The following is a 20,276-nucleotide window of genomic DNA, read 5'->3' on the forward strand; positions in this document are numbered from 1 at the left end:
CACATTCAAAACAAGAAGCTTTGAATGGAGGAGTAGTTTACCTGGAACAACTCTGACTGTCACAGGTACAAACTGATGATGAGTGAAAGTGGTGAATAGTTATTGTTGAAGAGTTTCACATAAAACTGATTTGATTATATTGAGTACTTTCCTCCATTTACACTTTTGATTGATGATCACAAATTATTTCACCCAGCAGAACTACAAAGGTTATGTTGACTGTATGTTTGTGTATTTTACTGGTAACAAATGACATTTTGGGTCCTTCCTCACATATGCAGCTCTCCAGGTGCAGGTGATCACAATACCAGTCCATCAGTCTCATATGGAGGCAGAGCTGAAATGTCTCAGCAGCTGCAGTCCAGCAGGTCATATTTCTTACGTCTGGTTCAAGAATGGACAGAAAATGATGAAGGAGGAAACTTCTCTTTATTCAGGGCAGTTTAATCCTGGTGACAACATCTCCTGTGCTTTGAAAGGACATGAGGATTACCGCTCTCCTTCAGTGTGTGAGTTTACCTAACTATGTCACTAACACAATGTCAAAATATTTCCAAGGTAACAGACAGTTGATTTTAATATGAGCAGCAACAAGGGAATCAACTTGCACTCCTCCCTTTGTGTCAAACATTTGCTTCTTACATTGTGTAAGTTATTCCACTGTTGACCAACTATGTTTTCTCCTCCAGATGCTCCAAAGCTTCCCTCTGTGTCAGTGAGTCCCTCTGCTGAGATAGTGGAGGGCAGTTCAGTGACTCTGACCTGTAGCAGTGATGCTAACCCAGCAGCTAATTACACCTGGTACAAGAAGAATGTAAATCCAGACCTTCAACCTCTCAGTAAAGAACCACAGCTTGTCTTCAGCTCCATCCAGTCCTCTGACTCTGGAGAGTATTACTGTACAGCAGAGAACCCGCTGGGGAAGAGGACATCTGAATACGTCTTTACTGATGTGAAATGTGAGTGACACTTTGTTGCTATAGCATATTTGATTTGATCATGTCTTCTTTCTTCAGCTGTTCCTGCTCCACATTCAGTCTGCTGCTGTAGTTCATTGAGCAGCTTCAATACATGTTGAACTTGTGAAACCCGTCCTCATTTTATTGTTAATTCCTATTGATATATTTCCTCCAGATGCTCCAAGGCTTCCCTCTGTGTCAGTGAGTCCCTCTGGTGAAATTATTGAGGGCAGTTCAGTGAATCTGACCTGTAGCAGTGATGCTAACCCAGCAGCTAATTACACCTGGTACAAGGAGAATGAAGACTCACCAAAAGCATCAGGACAGATCTTCACCATCACTGATGTCAGACCTGAACACAGTGGAAATTATTACTGTGAAGCCCAGAACAGAAGAGGATGTCATAACTCCACCTTACATCTGACTGTTGTGAAAGGTAAGTTTTTACATTCAGCTATACACACTGAACCAGGACTCATTACACACCATCCAGAGCCATTTACAATCCAGCTGTCAAAATCCAGATGTTTACACTCTCATTGTAGAGATATTTTATATACATATATTGACTAAAACATCGGACCCAAACATGATGAACACCCTGATTAACTGTTGGTGTTTTCTTATCAATCTCTATAACCCAGGAACAGGAAAACCAATCGTTGCTGGAGTAACAGCTGCTGTTCTCCTGTCTATCATAATCCTCTCTGTCTTCCTATGGATGAGGTAAGCAGTTATGTTTCAGTGAATCATTGTTCAAAAGTCAGTCATTTGTGTTTTTAATGAATTCTCCTCACCAGGAAAAAGAGAGCCTCCAATCAATCGTCTGAGGCTGAGGAGAGACCAGACGACAAAGAGAGGGTGAGGAGGGAGAGTTATACTATTCTATCCTGGTTTCACACTTCCACACTCACTATCTTAAAGTGACACTAGAAAACTCATCTGACTGTGAAGCTCTTCATGTTGTTTCTTAACAATCCTTCTTCACAGAAAACAACACTTTACTCATTTCTATCACCCTCCAGACACAGCCAGAGCAAGATAACCTTCTGTACTCCAATGTGCTCTTCTCCAACAATCAGGCAGATCCTCTCTACTCCAACATCAGATCAGATCAGCTCCACAGACACATGGAGGAACAAGCGGTTACCGAGTACGCTGCTGTTAACTTTAACAGAGCTGGTAATGCCCCGAGGAGAGCAGCTCTTCACACAGGAACACAGTAGCAATAGTTTTATTCAGTTTGTTAATTTGTTATGTTTGCCTGTGACATCTTTATTATAACTGTTTCTATAATTTAATACAAAATCATCAGATTCACCTGATTCATCTTTTATTTCCCTCTCAGAGCCAGAGGTCAGGAAACTGGGGAAGATCCATCTGCACTGTACAGCACAGTCAACTAAACCTCATGAACACATCAGCAATGTTACATCTTTTTTTTCCTGCAGGTAATTTTAAAATACATATACATAAATCTCAGATCAGGAATCTCAGATCTCAAATCTTTACATAATCCATATATCTCATAATGTTGTACATTTTTATTGTTTTGCTTATTGTGTATTTTGTCTTAAAATATGTTTATATAGTTTTATTTCACTTATTATTATTATCATTTTCATTGTCACACACCAAGCCGAGTTTGTTAGGTTAGCTGACACATCCAGCATAGCAACAACTCCTGTAATACGGCCTAGTTTTTTTTACAGCAAGAATATTTTAATAAGTTAGCCTGCTAGCTAGTAAGTTAGCCTGCTAGCTAGCTGACTAGAGGGAACATGATGCAGACAAAGCCACACAAAAGTCCAGCGTGGTTTAAAAGCTTCCAGAAATTAAAGGATAATGTTGTCAGGTGTGAAATATGTGGAGCAGAGTTGAGCTATCGTGGTTTTATACGGACAAAAAGCTGATGTCTGCTGTGACGGTTACTAAGGGAGACGGACCTGACGCTAATCACCAAACTAGTACGTCAACGTTTCTAACGGCTCCTCGAAAGTTTGACGAAAGTCTCAGAGAGAAAACTAAAGTTACGTCTCTCATTGCTAACATTATTATAAAGGATATGCTCAGAGTTGTTTATGATGGGTAGAAAATAATCCATGCTGTTATATTTTTAGTGCTGTAAACCTGTAAGATTTGCTCTTTTAATGAATGTGTTTCTGTAAAGCAATGAAGGCTGATTATCATTTAAATAAATACAAGTTTTTGAAGTTAAAGCTTGTTGTTTGTAATTAATATTTTAATTTTCTTTGACAAAATTTAACCTGAATGTCGGCATGAAGCAAATATTCGGTTATTGGTCGGTTATACAGAAAACACGGGCTCTTAGTGGATATCTGACACATTTACAGTCTTTATAGCATCAAATTCCCTCTTAGTGTTTCCTGTTGAGCTGTGGTGGAAGTTTACGGTAGTAACAAAAAGAGGGACTTTGGCACTAAAAAGACTGCAACGTTGAAAGATATCTATTTGATTTCACTCATTTGGACGACTGAAGCTTCATATTAGCTCTAGATCAACTTTACATTGTTTTTACACAGAAGGAGGACTGTGGATTTTATCCTCCATCACATCCACTGTAAACATGAAGGATCATCTAATGGTCAGTATGAACAGGAGGAATGATTACAGCAAGAAAAAGTGTTTTAATGTTCATAGATTTGAACATTTGTGAACTTTCAATATCAAACTTAAGAAGTACAAGGTTAGCTGATATTTAAACTTGTGATCATTATTCAGAGTACTAACACATAAGTCTCTTACTCAAACTTTGCTTTTTCCACTTTTGCTTTTGTGAAGTATCCTATGTACTCATTTAAACACAGAATAAAGAGCAGAAAGAAGAGACGACAAAGCGACCATGCATCAGGTACCCTTTTTCCCCCAACAGGAACATATTTATTGAAAATGATTTCAGATGATAAAAACATGGTTGATTAACATGAAATGACCACAGGGTTTCTGCTCTGAGAGTGGACAAGGTGAGCAAACATCCAGGACAGGAAGTGCAGTTACATTTATTGTTGTTGATTTTCTTGTGCTGCTGCCGACTTCCACCTCCCAGACTCACCTTCACTACTTTCCTGCACATTTTTTTTTTCTTCAATTTTTTTTAATTTTACAAACAGGATCCCCAAAAAGTGTTGGCTCGTTGGCAAAACCTCGCATCCATCCATCCAGCTCATTCACCCTTATGGCCAAACATCCAGAGAAGTGCTACAGAGAGTCCGCTCTATCAGACCAAAGCTCACCGACTGGAACATTGTTATAACTCTTAATCATTTCTCTTTCCTATATTACAAGCTTTTTACAACATAAAAATAGATCAATAACTATGATTACCATATTCCTTAATGTAAATATACAATATTTATTGCATTTTTCAAATAGTTTCTTATTTACTTAGTTGTCATCATCTTTCCCCCCCTATAAAACAAACAAAATAAAATAAAAATCACTGGTACCGATGAGAGTGACAACAGATGTGTGTAAGGCAAAAACCAGCAGGAGGCGCCATAGCACTGAGAACAGAGGATTGATTTAACCTCAACTAACTTTATTCTTTTATTGTTCATTTCCCTGCATGGCATCTTTAGTTTGAATATGATGTAATTAGTGTTTTGTTTTTTTAAAGTCAAGCTAAATGGTTCAGAATAACGAAACGTGAAGTAAAAACCTCCATCTGCTAAAAAACAAAAAACAAAAAAATAGTTCTCTGGCACTTAAGTGTTCCTTTTTTTTGTTTGTTTTTGTCTTTTTTTTTTTGGTTAGCCGCTACCAACTACAATCTGTACAAACTGCTCCTTGCATAGCAATAAAACAACAAAATCATCTTTCTCTGGTCGTACAGTCCTTCTACTAAAAAAAAAAAAAAAGAAAAGAAAAGAAAAGAAAAGAAAAGAAAAGAAAAGGCCCACCAGCAGCAAAAAAGGTACAATTATGGATTGAGAACAGAGCTGAGCTTCTTTTAGACCGACTTCCCTGCAAAGAGGAAATTCTGTGGAGAAAAAAAAGTGACAAATGATCCCTTATAAAACGTCTCCGAAACTCTGCAGCTAAAATCATCTAAACTTGGTCCAGTAAACAAATAATAATAATAATAATAATAATAATAATAATTTAGTGTTGGCCTAAGTGTTTTTGGAGAAAGATGCTGGCTATTATCAGACACATTTGAAGCTTTTGTGTTACATCTAACATGAATTCACTCCTGATTGCAGGCTCGCCTCTTCTTATAAGTGCATCAATGAGCGTCATGCACAGTGTCTCGGTTGGGTTTGAGCAGTGAAGCTGCCGTGCAACATCGCCTGAAGATGGAAACATAAACACCCCCACTCCTCTCCCTCCAAAACAAATTAAGGAAAGTAGAGAGAGGGAGAGAGAGAAAAAAAAAAGCAGGAAATAACCCCTCTCCGAATGTTTAAAAATAAACAACCTGGCGAGGCTTCGGTTATAACTTGGCAAGCTTTCCAGTAAAAGAGAGAAATCCAAAATGTCAGTTTGATGCAAAAGATCATCATCTATGGAAACTGTCCTAACTCTGTGCAGTTCACTTGACTCCACCCGCTTTTGGCACACTGAGACAGAAAGAGTTGGGATTCAAACGCACCCTCACCTGGCACTGCAGGAATGGCTATTTTAAGCAAATAAAACAAAAAACAAAAGAATCAATGATGAGCTCCACATTCACATGGCATTTATCATCAGTGTGGTGAAGAACCTTTAAATTGAATCCATCTGCTGAAAAACTTCAAACTTCAAAAAAAGACAGTTTCCATTCGTAGAGTTGAATTCTTTGCACCCACAAATCAACGCTGACACCCCCACCCCCAACGCCCACCCCCAAAAATAAACATATTCTGTTATTAAGCAAAAATCACCATTATTATCATGAATATGAATTAAAAGAAGAAAAAAAAAAAAGATGGAATGCACAGATTTGGAAGTTTTCTAGAGTTTGGTCCTGATATGTAGTGTTGAACAGAAGCCTCTGCGTTACAGTCAGCAGAGGAGGAGGAGAAGTCGTCATGGTCACAGTGTGGAGAAAAAAAAAAGAAGTGTCGAGTCTGTTTTCTCGAGTGTTTTTTTTTTTTTTGTTTTTTTTTGTTCTCTCGTGCAAAGACAGACGGTGACTGACGAGTAGTGTCAAACCTGCGTGGCTGTAGTGTTTCACGTTGCATTCTCCGCTGTTGCTTCCAGCTGGTGGTTTAGTGTTAGTGTTGGGTTTTTTTTTTTTTTTTGTCGTGGTGGTGTGTGTGTTTGTGGATTCGAGCGCTTCCCTCGTTGACCGTCCGTCGAGTCGGCTGACTGAGAGTTCAAGTCCTGAGCTGAGGGTCCGTTCACCTGCTCACCGGAGGGGCTGGAGGAGCTACTCTCATCGTGGCTGAGGGTGGAAGGAGAGACAGAGAGGTTACTATAGGTCAGGTTTAACACACACACAGAAATGATTAACTATGAACCACACATTATAAATTCCTCACAGCTGCTGTGACATGAAGACGTGACGAAAAGCTGGAAATGAGTAACAACTACACTGTGATAAACTTAAAGGACGAGTTCATCATTTTTTCAGTCTCTCAGGAGCCTAAAAATGACCATTAAGTGTTTTTCTTGCTGTAATCATTCCTCATCAGATGTCTTGTTTTATGTGATTATGATTCAAGACAAAGAAAAGCAGCAAATCCTCAAATTTGAGACGTTGGAAGCGAATATTTGGCATTTTTTGGCAAACTGATTGTGATAATAGTGATAATTTTTAGTCTGATATTTTGAGACTGTGAGATAATTCATCTTCTTATTTCTTTGTTTTACCTCACAGGTCAAATGAAAGTGAAGCTCACACAGCAGAGTTTAAATCAAACGAGTGCAGCCGTACCCTTGTTGTTCTTGCTGGGGTAGACTTTGTTAAAATGTCTGTACTCCTCTGGAGGTGGAAGGTCTTCGATGGGGTGGAAGTTGAACTTGGACTCAAAATCATCTGAAGAAAGAAAACAGACAAAAACATTTATTATTATTTCAGCTTCCAAAAAAAAAAAAAAAAGAAAAAGAGTAAAAAGAAAAGATGTTAACAGTTTATATATCTGCTTTATGAAGCTGACGATGTTCATGTGTTCATCATTTTAAAGTCAATTAAATGAGTTTTCTGATATTTTGTCTTTCTGATGTCCTCAAAGTACAAATATACCCATGTAGAAGTGTAAAAGGAGTAATAGTAATAGTCACAAGCCTTTTATAATACTTTTTCATTGGTTAAATGTTTCTAAAAACCCCCACTAAGCATTGATTTATGAATAATAATCAAATAAAAATGATGAAATACTGATTTAATATAAATATTATAACCCAAAACAATAAACTACAGAGAACATTTTGTCTTTTTAACTTCATAAAGACTTTTGAAAGACAAATGGAGCGTTGATGGGTTGTATTGTAGTTTCTGTGTGACGAGGACGATGATGATGATGACAGCAGCAGCAGCATATGTTTCATTGTTTCGTGTCTATAGTTCAGCAGGTTGTATTTTAAAAGGACACAAAGACTGTGAGGTTCAGCTGCTGACTCTCAGCTTTAATCTGAATGTAGTCATTGTTTTATGTGACTGTGTTTAATCTGCTCTACGCTGCCTCTAAAATATCACTACCTCCGTTATATAACCTAGTCACAAGAGTTAGATAACCACATTAAAGGGACTGTTCCAAAAAAACAATATAACATTATCGGCCACTATACGGATATTAACCCTTAAACATCCCTTACTAGTTATGTCATTTGCACCTAAAGGAAGGAAGGAAGGAAGGAAGGAAAGAAGGAAGGAAGGAAAGGAGGGAAGAAAGAAGGAAAGGAGGAAGGAAAGGAAGCAAGGGAGGAAGAAGGAAGGAAAGGAAGGAGGGAGGAAGGAAGGAAGGTGGGAAGGAAAGGAGGGAAGAAGGAAGGAAAGGAGGGAGGGAGGGAGGGAAAGAAGGGAGGAAGAAGGAAGGAAAGGAAGGACAGATGAAGGAAGGAAGAAAGGAAGGACAGATGAAGGAAGGAAGAAAGGACAGAAGGAGAGAACTATACGGATATTAACCCTTAAACAGCCCTTACTAGTTTGCACCTAAAGTAAGGAAGGAAGGAAGGAAAGGAGGGAAGAAGGAAGGAAAGGAGGAAGGAAGGGAAGCAAGGGAGGAAGAAGGAAGGAAAGGAAGGAGGGAGGAAGGAAGGAAGGAAGGTGGGAAGGAAAGGAGGGAAGAAGGAAGGAAAGGAGGAAGGGAGGAAGGGAAGGAAGGGAGGAAGAAGGAAGGAAAGGAAGGAGGAAGGAAGGAAGAAAGAAAGGAAGGACAGATGAAGGAAGGAAGAAAGGACAGAAGGAGGGAACATTTACCCTAACAGCTGAACTTAGATCTGAGGAAGGAAGGACAGATGAAGGAAGGAAGGAAGGACAGATGAAGGAAGGAAGGACAGAGAAATGAAGGAATGAAGGAAGGAAGGAAGGACAGAGGAAGGACCCGGGAGGACAACAGGAAGGTTAAAGAGTGTGTATCTCCTGGTGCACGTTGTCTGTTTAAGGGTTAAATCTGTACTTTGTAAAATCGGCCCCAAAAATTCAGTATCAGTCGAGTCTTTTGGTGCTTTTCCACTACACAGGTCCAGCACGACTCGGCTCGCCTCGCCTCGCCTCCAGGAACGACCTTTTCCATTACAAAGAAGTACCTCCTCAACGTGGGCGGGGTCGTCATAGCAACACTGCGTTAAACTGCAGTGACTTTGTGTTATACGCGAATACATAAACAATGGAGGACATGGAGGCGATGGTGTACTTGCTGCTGTATGAGGCTTTCTGTCACACACAAAGCAAAGAGAAGAGAAATGTATGTCTGTAACGCTGTTGCCGGTATTTAAAAATGGCGGGTTTGATTCTTGTGTGGGACGGCTCATGACTCTTCCAGCGACAACTCTTCTGACCAATCAGAGGCCAGCAGTCTGATGACGTCACATTTAGTATCGGCTCGGCTCGCTTGGAACCTCAGCAGAGCAGGTACTAAAAAAGTACCTCCCTTCCCTAGTGGAAACGCATTCCTTCCTTCCCTCCCTCCTTTCCTTCCTTCCTTCCTTCCTTCCTTCCTTTCATCCCTTCCTCCCCCCTCTCCTTTCTTTCTTTCCTTCCTTCCTCCCTCCCTCCCTCCCTCCCTCCCTCCTTCCTTTCCTTCCTTCCCTCCCTCCTTTCCTTCTTCCTTCCTTAACTGGATGACAACAGGAGGGTGAAGGTGTGACGCTGGGGTTAAAGTCTAGTTTACTTGATTAAAACTATGTAAAGATCATGGTTTGGGTTAAAATGATCAAATTCCTTAAAGATATGCAACCTTTGCTGTCATGGCAACAGTAAACACCACCATTAACTGACATGAGCAAGATTAAGTCGATTAGAGTTTCTAAATGTCGGTTTCCATTATTTTTCCATTAATTGCCCAGCCCTAGAATAAAGGCATCGGATTCAATGATCTGACTTGTTGAGGCTGTGATACGTTGAGAAGGGAAAAGGGATTAGGAAGGAAAGGAAGGAGAGAAGGAAAGACAAAAGGAAGGAAGGAAGGAAGGAGGGAAAAGGGATTAGGAAGGAAAGGAAGGAGGGGAGGAAAGACAAAAGGAAGGAAGGAAAGGAAGGATGGAGGGAAAAGGGATTAGGAAGGAAAGGAAGGAAAGACAGAAGAAAGGAAGGAATTTCCTTCCTAATCCCCTTTCCCTCCTTCCTTCCTTTTGTCTGTCCTTCCCTCCTTCCTTCCTTTTGTCTGTCCTTCCCTCCTTCCTTTCCTTCCTAACCCCTTTTCCCTCCTTCCTTCCTTTTGTCTTTCCTTCCCTCCTTCCTTATCCCTTTTCCCTCCTTCCTTCCTTTTGTCTGTCCTTCCCTCCTTCCTTTCCTTCCTAACCCCTTTTCCCTCCTTCCTTCCTTTTGTCTGTCCTTCCCTCCTTGCTTTCCTTCCTAACCCCTTTTCCCTCCTTCCTTCCTTTTGTCTGTCCTTCCCTCCTTCCTAACCCATTTTCCCTCCTTCCTTCCTTTTGTCTGTCCTTCCCTCCTTCCTTTCCTTCCTAACCCCTTTTCCTTCCTTCCTTCCTTTTGTCTGTCCTTCCCTCCTTCCTAACCCCTTTTCCCTCCTTCCTTCCTTTTGTCTGTCCTTCCCTCCTTCCTTTCCTTCCTAACCCCTTTTGTCTGTCCTTCCCTCCTTCCTTTCCTTCCTAACCCCTTTTCCCTCCTTCCTTCCTTTTGTCAGTCCTTCCCTCCTTCCTTCCTTTTGTCTGTCCTTCCCTCCTTCCTTTCCTTCCTAACCCCTTTTCCCTCCTTCCTTCCTTTTGTCTGTCCTTCCCTCCTTCCTTTCCTTCCTAACCCCTTTTCCCTCCTTCCTTCCTTCCTTTTGTCTGTCCTTCCCTCCTTCCTTTCCTTCCTAACCCCTTTTCCCTCCTTCCTTCCTTTTGTCTGTCCTTCCCAAAGGAAGCGAATCTCCTTCTCACCACCTCCACCCTGTGTGCGTGCGTCGTCACACGTAGACGCTCACCTCCCCTGACATGAGTTGCGTGTATCAGACGGGGATCTAGGAACCGTCGTCTCCACCCTCCTGATTTGTTCCAGTAAAACAGGAAATAAAAAACGGCTGCTTTGCATAGCTGCTGCGGGATGTTTGACTATCGCCACTCATTCATCACTTCCACCTGACTCATAAACTAAACAGTGTTAACAAGTCCTGCCGCTGCCCAACAGCTGAGAGGAGCTTAGAAAAAAAAAGAAAAAAAAGAAAGAAGAAGAACTCAATGGAGGACGGTAGGAGTAATATATATGAGTTTAACCCTTTATTGGACAAATAATTATATTTGGTAACTTCTGTAAATATCCCAAAATATCCTTCCTCCCTTCCTTCTTTCCTTCCTTCCATCTGTCCTTCCTCCCTCCCTCCTTCTCTCCTCCCTTCCTTCTTTCCTTCCTCCCTGCCTTCTTTCTTCCCTTCCTCTTTTCCTTTCTCCCTCTTCCTCCCTTCCTCCTTTCTTCTTCCTTTCCTTCCTTCTTCCCTCCTTTCTTCTTCCTTTCCTTCCTTCCTTCCCTCCTTCTTTCCTCCCTCCCTCCTTTCTTTCCTTCCTTCCTCCCTCCCTCCTTCCTTTCCTCTTCCTTCCTTCCCTCCCTCCCTCCCTCCCTCCCTCCTTTCATTCCTTCTTTCCTTTCCTCCCTCCTTGTCTCTTTCTTTCCTCCCCATTACCTTCCTTTCCTTCCTCCCTCCCTTCCTCCCTTTCCTTCCTCCCTACCTTCCTTGACTCGAGGACAACAGGAGGATTAACCATCAGAAATGTTCTTCATGATGGAACAGCTTTGTAAACTCCAACAAACCCCGATCAGACGTTGGAATTGGAAACTTTCAGAAATCAAACCGATAATTGTGAAAGCTAATAAACATATCTCCAAAAATGTTGAAACATCCCTTTTAAATGTCTGAAATTGATTTTTTTATGTAGGTATTTTCCTTTTTCCTAATAATTGTTGAGTTGATTACTTATATATATTTTAAAAAGTCAGTAAATGAGTGAAAGCTGATGAAGATGAGGAGGAAGAGGAAGAGGAGGAGTAATACAATGAAGGCGAAGCGGCCCGTCCCGACTCACCTATGATGGACTTGGAGGAGGAGATGGAGGAGTGGCCGTTCCGGATGGGCGGGGGCGGTGGAGGGGGTCCGGCCGGGGTGCGGGAGGAGGATGATGAGGAGGAGGAAGAGGAAGGAGGAGGCGGTTTGCCCCCTCGGCTGTGGGACTCTGAGGCGTTGGAAGAGCTGTGGCCTCGGTACGGGGGCGGGGGGGGAGGGGCTTCACGGCCGCCGTTACGAGAGCCGGCGGGAGGGGGCACCTGGGGAGCTGCGTGGATCACACACACACACACACACAAACACACAAACACACACACACACACACACACACACACACACACGGTCAGGATGATGTCATTTCAAAAGGTTTCAGATGCAAATGAGCTTTATTATTATTAATAAATAGAAAATAATCCTTAAAAACATTTAACCCTTTATTCCTTCCTTCCTTTCCTTACTTCCATCTGTTCTTCCTCCCTCCCTCCTTCTCTCTTCCCTTCCTTCTTTCCTTCCTCCATCCCCCTTTCTTCTTCCTTCCTTCCTTCCTCCCCCCTACCTTCCTTCCTTCTTTCCTCCGTCCTTCCTTCCTTTCCTCGCCCCTACCTTCCTTCCTTCCTTCTTTCCTCCGTCCTTCCTTCCTTTCCTTCCTCTCTCCCTCCTTCCTTCCATCCTTCCTCCCTTCCTTCCTTCCATCCTTCCTTCCATCCTTCCTTCCTTTCAATGAGTGTCCTATAAAGGGTTAAACCTAATTTCTGATCTTATTTCCTGTTCAGTAAAAACACTAACTGAAGCTTCAACACTAATAAATCTCTTATCAATCCCTTCATCGCTACTTGCAGCTTTAATTATTATTATAATTAACATTTATCATTTACATCATTTAATAAAACCAAGTTTAACATTAAACTGTAAAATATCATACCTTCATTAGATTAGAGGATCATTACATAAAAACCTGTATATCTATGTATTCTGTATATATAATATTATCGGCTAATATAATATTTCAACATAGTATTAATTTTTTTACTCCTTAATATCGTTATCGGCCCCAATAATCCAGTATCAGTCAGACTCTAAACTAAAATAAAAAAAGGAAACCAAAAAAACGACAATCATCATCAGCAGCAGCAGATCAGAGTTTCTACAGTCAAGTTCAATTTGAGGCATTTAAAGACGTTTTTAAAAGCGCGTAAAAATCTATTTAGTGGCCGTTTCACAGTGAAAGTCTAACAGACATCAAACCGTCCGAGACCCAAATATATTTAATTTATAATGATGTCGTGTTGTTTGAATAATCGATTGATCAACTCATCATTTCAGCAGTAAAACTCAGAATAACTACACATACATTAGACACCAAACGCCTCATCGGATCCTCAGCTCAGCAGCTTATCTTCTTATCTCTCTCTCTGTCTCTTAAAGTCAGTTTTTATATATGTGATAAAAAAAAGCTAAAAAATGAACAAAAACAGGAAAGACCAGACATCCTGACAGCACACACACACACACACACTCAGAGTCACACACACACACACGCAGTTACACACACAGTCACACACACACACAGACAAAGAGACACACAGACACACACTCACAGAGTCACACACACACACGCAGTTACACACACAGAGTCACACACACACACGCGCAGTTACACACACACACACAGACTCACAGAGTCACACACACACAGTCACACACACACACACACACACACACACACACACACACACACAGACTCACAGAGTCACACACACACAGTCTCACACACACACACACACACACACACACACACACACACACACACACACACACAGAGTCACACACACACACACACAGAGTCACACACACACACACACACAGAGTCACACACACACAGAGTCACACACACACACATACACAGAGTCACACACACACACACTCAGACAGAGTCACACACACACACACAGAGTCACACACACACACACTCAGATAGACACACACACACACACACACACACACACACACACACACACACAGAGTCACACAGACACACACACAGAGTCACACACACACACACAGAGTGAGGAGGAATGCTGGAATATTCCAGAGCTTCAGGAATGCAGAGGAACCAGGAGCCTCGTGGCGAAGCGCTGCGATCCAATCACAACACGGCAGAGGCTCCGGCTAACAAGTGCCTTCCTGTTTGGTGTTGTGTGTGTGTGTGTGTGTGTGTGTGTGTGTGTGTGTGTGTGTGTGTGTGTGTGTGTGTGTGCGTGTGACTATCTGTGTGTGTGTGTGTGTGTGTGTGTGTGTGTGTGACTATCTGTGTGTGTGTGTGTGTGTGTGTGTGTGTGTGACTATCTGTGTGTGTGTGTGTGTGTGTCTGCATGCTTATGAGTGTGTGTGTTTGAGACTATGTGCCTCTGTGCATGTGTGTGTGACCGTGTGTGTGTGACCGTGTGTGTGTGTGTGTGTGTGACCGTGTGTGACCGTGTGTGTGTGTGTGTGTGTGTGTGCATCTGCTCTGAATTCTAATCATGAACATTTCCAGCGAGATGTAAATCCAAAAATAAAAATCAGCATCTGGAAGTTTTATCAAGTCTAAACACTGAGGCGTGTTTCCTTCTAACACACACACACACACACACACACACACACACACACACACACACACACACACACACACACACACGAAGGCATCTGATGAGTCATCATCCAAGCCGAGCCTCAACACGTCTGCTGACATACATCACATCTCTGCTCCACGTGCTTCCTGTAACTTCCTGTCACTTCCTGTAACTTCCTGTAACTTCCTGTAACTTCCTGTCAATCTAACAGCGGAACGACGTAATAAACCCAAAATATGACGTTTACATGTTTAACCCTCCTGTTGTCCTCAGGTCAAGGAAGGAAGGGAGGAAGGAAGGAAGGAGGGAGGAAAGGAGAAAGGAAGGGATGAGGAAGGGAGGAAAGAAAGGAGTAAAGAGGGAGGAAAGGAGTAAGGAGGGAGGGAGGAAAGGAGGAAGGAAGGAAGGAAGGAAAGGAGGGAGGGAGGAAGGAAGGAAGGAAATAAAGAAAGGAGTAAGGAGGAAGGGAAGGAGGAAGGAAGGAAAAGAGTAAGGAGGAAGGGAGGAAGGGAGGAAGGAAGGAAGGAGGGAGGAAAGGAGAAAGGAAGAGATGAGGAAGGGAGGAAAGAAGGAAGGAAGGAAAGAAAGGAGTAAAGAGGGAGGAAAGGAGTAAGGAGGGAGGGAGGAAAGGAGGAAGGAAGGAAAAGAGTAAGGAGGAAGGGAGGAAGGAAGGAAGGAGGGAGGAAAGGAGAAAGGAAGGGATGAGGAAGGGAGGAAAGAAGGAAGGAAGGAAAGAAAGGAGTAAAGAGGGAGGAAAGGAGTAAGGAGGGAGGGAGGAAAGGAGGAAGGAAGGAAGGAAGGAAAGGAGGGAGGGAGGAAGGAAGGAAGGAAATAAAGAAAGGAGTAAGGAGGGATGGAAGGAGGAAGGAAGGAAAAGAGTAAGGAGGGAGGGAGGGCGGTAGGAAAAGAGGAAGGAAAGGAGGAAGGAAGGATGGAAGGAAATGAGCAAAGAAAGAGGGAAGGAGGGGAAGAAAGAAGGAAAAATTAAAGAAAGAGGAAGGAAGGAAGGAAGGAAGGAAAGAAGGAACAGTCAAAAGAGAGATGGGGTCAATTTGACCCGGGAGGACGACAGGAGGGTTAAACGTGCAGAGACTTGGCCAGCCCGGCGGAGGTGAAGCGAATCACGCCACCGGCTCTACTTTCTTCCCTCGTCGTGTGGAAGAATACTCGGCTCCGACCGGACTGAACTTTAAAAAGGTTGAAAGAGATAACAAGTCAAAACTCGCTCCGGTCTCTGTGTGTGAACATTCCTCCGCCTCAGAGAATAGAGACGTTCGTTGTCTTCAGATCAGACCTTAAAAGGACGAGACTGTTCAGTGCTTTTTCTTGCTGTAATGATTCCTCCTGTTGATACTGACCCCTGACACCTTCATCATGTTAACAGGAAGTGATGGAGGACTAAACTCACAGTCCTCCTTCTGTGGAAACATGGATTTAAAAGTTGATCTGAAGCTAATATGAAGCTTCAGCATCCAAATGAGTCAAATCTTCATCTTCTATGTTTCAATCATAGATTGTATAAAAGACGTAACATCCGTGACGTCACCCATTGGTTTGTGGACTGCTGCTCGGAAGCCAATAGTTTTGAATCTAGGCAGCGCCATCTTAAAAACTTCAGGTGCATGCTGGGAAAAATAAAAACACGGATTCTACTTATATGGGCATGAGGCGGAGAGGGGAGGTTGCTATGGTTGCGAGGGCTGGATCTCGAGGACATTGGGCAATCAACCTGTCAATCAGGACGTAGCCACGCCCTAATGCATACCCTGCTTTATCATCACATATAAAATCAGGGAGGCCAAAATGTCCCAAATGAACATCATACTGCATTGAAGAAGGCTTTAAACTAGCGATTGAGACCATAAACACATTTTGAAAACGTTTACTGAGGTTAGAAATCAAGTGAGAAGTTGGTGAATTCTCCATTGACTTGTATAGAGACGGTCGCCCCCTGGTGGCCTTTTGATAGAATGCAGCTCTAAGTTACTTCTGCGTTGTCCTCATTGACTGTAAATTGTGTTTAAAGGTGTTATTTTTTTTGGTTTTACCTGATCTGCGTCCCGGTGGCTCTCTGGCGGGCGGTGGTGGTCTGACCCCCCCCTGCTGTGCGGCTGGAGACGGTGACGGAGGAGGGGGCGGAGCGTGGCTGCGTCCTTGGCTGCCTCCGGATGACGAGTGTTTTTTGTGCAGAGAGTTGTGCCTCTGAGGAAGCTCGGGGGCGCCGTCGACGTGCGAGGGCCCGTTGGATGTGTGCGGTCGGTACGGCGGCGGGGGAGGGGGGGCCGCGGAGCCACCGGTGGGGGGTCTGCTGGAAGAAGGGGGCTTTACGGAGCTGGGAGGGGTGGGGCCTCTGCTCGGGGTCGGAGGGAGGGGCTTCTCCCTGCTGTGAGAGGAGGATGAGGAGGAAGGTGCTTTCATGTTGGGGGTGGGCGGGGCGTTGCCGCGGCCCCCCCTGCTGAAGGGCGGAGGAGGAGGAGGGGCGGAGGTGCTGTGCTTCATCCCGCTGCCGGAGGAGGAGCTGCTGCTGCTGCTGGTGGGCCTTGAGATGTCGGGCAGCGAGGGGCGATGGGAGCGCTGGTGCTCCGGTGGGGAGGGTTTGTTTCCTGGGGAAGGGGAAGGGGAGCGGCCTGTAGGGGGGCGAGGGGCGGCGGGTCGGGATCCTGGGGGTCTCAGAGCTGATCTGCCAACCGAACCACCTGCTGGACCATCTGAGAGGAAGACAGAGAAGTTGGTGTTTGGAGTTAAAAGTTTATCTGAGAAAAAAAACATGAAGGAAACGTCTTCTGTGTGTCGAGTCTGAGAGAAAACAGTCTCACAGCTCGTAGATAAAAACTATCAGGATGATTTCAGGACATCACAGCGAAGGAAAACACGTCTGACTGGAAGTGAGAGCGAGACGACGACATGCAGGAAATCCTTCATAAAACACAACAAACAAACATGACAGCATAGTCCTCCACCCGATTCCAGGCGAGGACTTTACTGAACGTCTCTCTGCACTCAAAACTACCAAATGAGGACAATAAACTAGAGCTGGGCGATACGGACAAAATCTAGAGATGACTGTTGGTGCTTCAACAAAATATTTACACATGTCATCAGTAATGTGGATATAATGACAAAGTGCATAAAAGGTGAATAATAGAACAGCTAGAACAGTCTGGTGAGTTCAGAATATTATATATTTTACTGTAATGCAGCTTTAAATCCAGGAAAAGAAACTCTGATGACATATCGCAATATTACGATATCCAAAATCTAAGACGATATCTAGCCTCATATCACGATATCGATATATCAATATGTTCCCCATTTTATACAATAAACCCCTCCAAACATATGAAAACAACTGTATACATATTTTTTTATTTAGTTTAAAATCAATTAAATAACTTAACAGACAAACTACCAAGACTGAAATGTTTGTATCTAACGTTGTACATTAAATACTTGAACCATGAACCAACACTAATCAATAATTCATTTTTCAAAACTTTCTTCTCCTCTCTGGAGGTTTGCGGGTCGCTAGTTTATCACAGAGCTCATATAGAGTAACCAGACAAGCATTCTCACTCACATTCAAACCTACGGCCGATTTAGAGTCTCCAATTAACCTAACCTGCATGTTTTTGGTCTGTGGGAGGAAGCTGGAGAACCCAGAGAGAACCCAGAGAGAACCCAGACAGAACCCAGACAGAACCCACAAGGAGAACCCAGAGAGAACCCAAAGAGAACCCAGAGAGAACCCAAAGACAACCCAGAGAGCACCCAGACAGAACCCAGAGAGCACCCAGACAGAACCCAGAGAGAACCCAGACAGAACCCAGACAGAACCCAGAGAGAGCCCAGAAAAAAACCCAGAGACAACCCAGACAGAACCCAGACAGAACCCAGACAGAACCCAGACAGAACCCACGAGGAGAACCCAGAGAGAACCCAAAGACAACCCAGAGAGAACCCAGAGACAACCCAAGAGAGAACCCAGAAAAAAACCCAGAGACAACCCAGAGACAACCCAGAGACAACCCAGAGAGCACCCAGAGAGCACCCAGAGAGCACCCAGACAGAACCCAGACAGAACCCAGAGACAACCCAGAGACAACCCAGAGACAACCCAAGAGAGAACCCAAGAGAGAACCCAGAGAGCACCCAGAGAGCACCCAGAGAGCACCCAGACAGAACCCAGACAGAACCCAGAGACAACCCAGAGACAACCCAGAGACAACCCAGAGACAACCCAAGAGAGAACCCAAGAGAGAACCCAGACAGAACCCAGAGACAACCCAGAGACAACCCAGAGAGCACCCAGAGAGCACCCAGACAGAACCCAGAGACAACCCAGACAGAACCCACTAGGAGAACCCAGAGACAACCCTGAAAAAAACCCAGAGAACCCAGAGAGAACCCAGAACCCAGACAGAACCCAGAGAGAACCCAGAGACAACCCTGAAAAAAACCCAGAGAGAACCCACGAGGAGAACCCACGAGGAGAACCCACGAGGAGAACATGCAAACCACGGAGCAGTAACCAGCTGAATGTTGCAGCTCTAATATTTACACATGAGATATTGACTCTGGGACAACGATGACGCAGCCTTCACTGAAAACATGTTATGAGTACTCACATCAGTAACGAAGACCAGCAGAGGTTCAACTGTCTCTCTAACACAGGGGTGTCAAACATGAGGCCCGGGGGCCAGAACCGGCCCGCCGAGGGGTCCATTCCGGCCCACTTTCCTTCCTGTCTGTTTTCCTTCCTTCCTTCCTTCCATCTGTCCTTCCATCCTTCCTTCCTTCCTTCCTCCCTCCCTTTCTTCCATCTGTCCTTCTTCCCTTACTTTCTTTCATCTGTCCTTCTTCCCTTACTTTCTTTCTTTCTTTTTTCCTTCTTTCCTTCCTTCCATCTTTCCTTCTTGTCTTGTTTTCCTTCCTTCCTTCCTTCCTCCCTTTCTTCCATCTGTCCTTCCTTCCTCCCTTTCTTCCATCTGTCCTTCTTCCCTTTCTTTCTTTCTTTCCTTCCATCTTTTCTTCCTGTCTTGTTTTCCTTCCTTCCTTCCTCCCTTCCATCTGTCCTTCCTTCCTTCCTTCCTTCCTTCTGTCCTTCCTCCCTTACTTTCTTACTTTCTTTTTTCCTTCCTTCGTTCCTTCCATCTTTTCTTCCTGTCTTGTTTTCCTTCCTTCCTCACTTCCTTCCTTCCTTCCATCTGTCCTTCCTCCCTTACTTTCTTTTTTCCTTCGTTCGTTCCTTCCATCTTTTCTTCCTGTCTTGTTTTCCTTCCTTCCTTCCTTCCTTCTGTCCTTCCTCCCTTACTTTCTTACTTTCTTTTTTCCTTCCTTCCTTCCTTCCTTCCATCTTTTCTTCCTGTCTTGTTTTCCTTCCTTCCTCCCATCTGTCCTTCCTTCCTTCCTTCCATCTCTTTAATGATCCGGCCCACATGAGATCAAATTGGACTATATGTGGCCCTTGAATGAAAATGAGTTTGACATCCCTGCTCTAACAGAAAGACTCACGGTCTGGTTTGAACCTCGGTTTCGTGGTCATGGGTTCGGTATAATTTCGGTTAAACATCCGTAAAACCCGTAAAACCCATAAAACCCGAACCCTCATTGGCCAGATTGGCTGTTTTACCTCCGAGTGAGTCAGAAACCAGCTGATTTATGGTCTAACTGTTTATATAGAGTGGTATTGTGTTTCACCACGGAGACAACTGGGTCACACTCACACTGTCAATGATATGGGGTGAGGCTGCAGTGTAACCATGGTAACCGGGCTATACTTTGTGCGATACATATAGTCTACGACGATGATGATGATGATATCTTAAATGTTGTTGTAACGATATTGGAGCGGACGTTATCGAGTATGTCCCAACAAAAAGATGGAAGGAAGGAGGGAAGAAAAAAAGGAACGAAAAGGAGACAGGAAGGAAAGAAAGGGAGGAAGGACAGATGGAAGGAAGGAGGGAGGAAAGAAAGGGACGAAGGACAGATGGAAGGACAGAAGGAAGGAAGGAAGGAAGGAAGGAGGGATGAAAAAAGGAAGGAACGAACAAAAAAGAGGAAAGAAAGATGCAAGGAAGGAGAGAGGGTCATGAGAAAGAAAG

General features: G+C 43.7%; 1 protein-coding gene across 1 annotated transcript; it reads right to left on the reverse strand.

Annotated features, from left to right (window-relative positions):
* Positions 1 to 3,827: 3,827 nt before the first annotated feature.
* Positions 3,828 to 17,405, reverse strand: wipf2a (WAS/WASL interacting protein family, member 2a). The gene is made up of 5 exons (XM_053340538.1): positions 17,363 to 17,405; positions 16,221 to 16,880; positions 11,583 to 11,828; positions 6,838 to 6,939; positions 3,828 to 6,345 (listed from the first exon to the last, which is right to left on the reverse strand). Exons 1-5 carry the CDS (start codon positions 17,403 to 17,405, stop codon positions 6,302 to 6,304), a joined length of 1,095 nt encoding a protein of 364 aa, XP_053196513.1. The 3' UTR covers positions 3,828 to 6,301.
* Positions 17,406 to 20,276: the final 2,871 nt, after the last annotated feature.

Source organism: Scomber japonicus, chromosome 2 (genome assembly GCF_027409825.1).
Source record: "Scomber japonicus isolate fScoJap1 chromosome 2, fScoJap1.pri, whole genome shotgun sequence".
NCBI classification, from domain to species: domain Eukaryota; kingdom Metazoa; phylum Chordata; class Actinopteri; order Scombriformes; family Scombridae; genus Scomber; species Scomber japonicus.

Bases quoted from the DNA above. Each gene is read 5' to 3' on its own strand.
- wipf2a (XM_053340538.1), bottom strand. From the start codon at position 17,405: ATGTCATCAGAGTTTCTTTTCCTGGATTTAAAGCTGCATTACA. The intron at 16,881-17,362 runs GTAAAATATATA...TCTTCCTCTCAG, and splicing joins GGATTTAAAGCTGCATTACA to ATGGTCCAGCAGGTGGTTCG. The intron at 6,940-11,582 runs GTGAGTCGGGAC...TTCTTTCTTCAG, and splicing joins CTCCTCCAAGTCCATCATAG to ATGATTTTGAGTCCAAGTTC.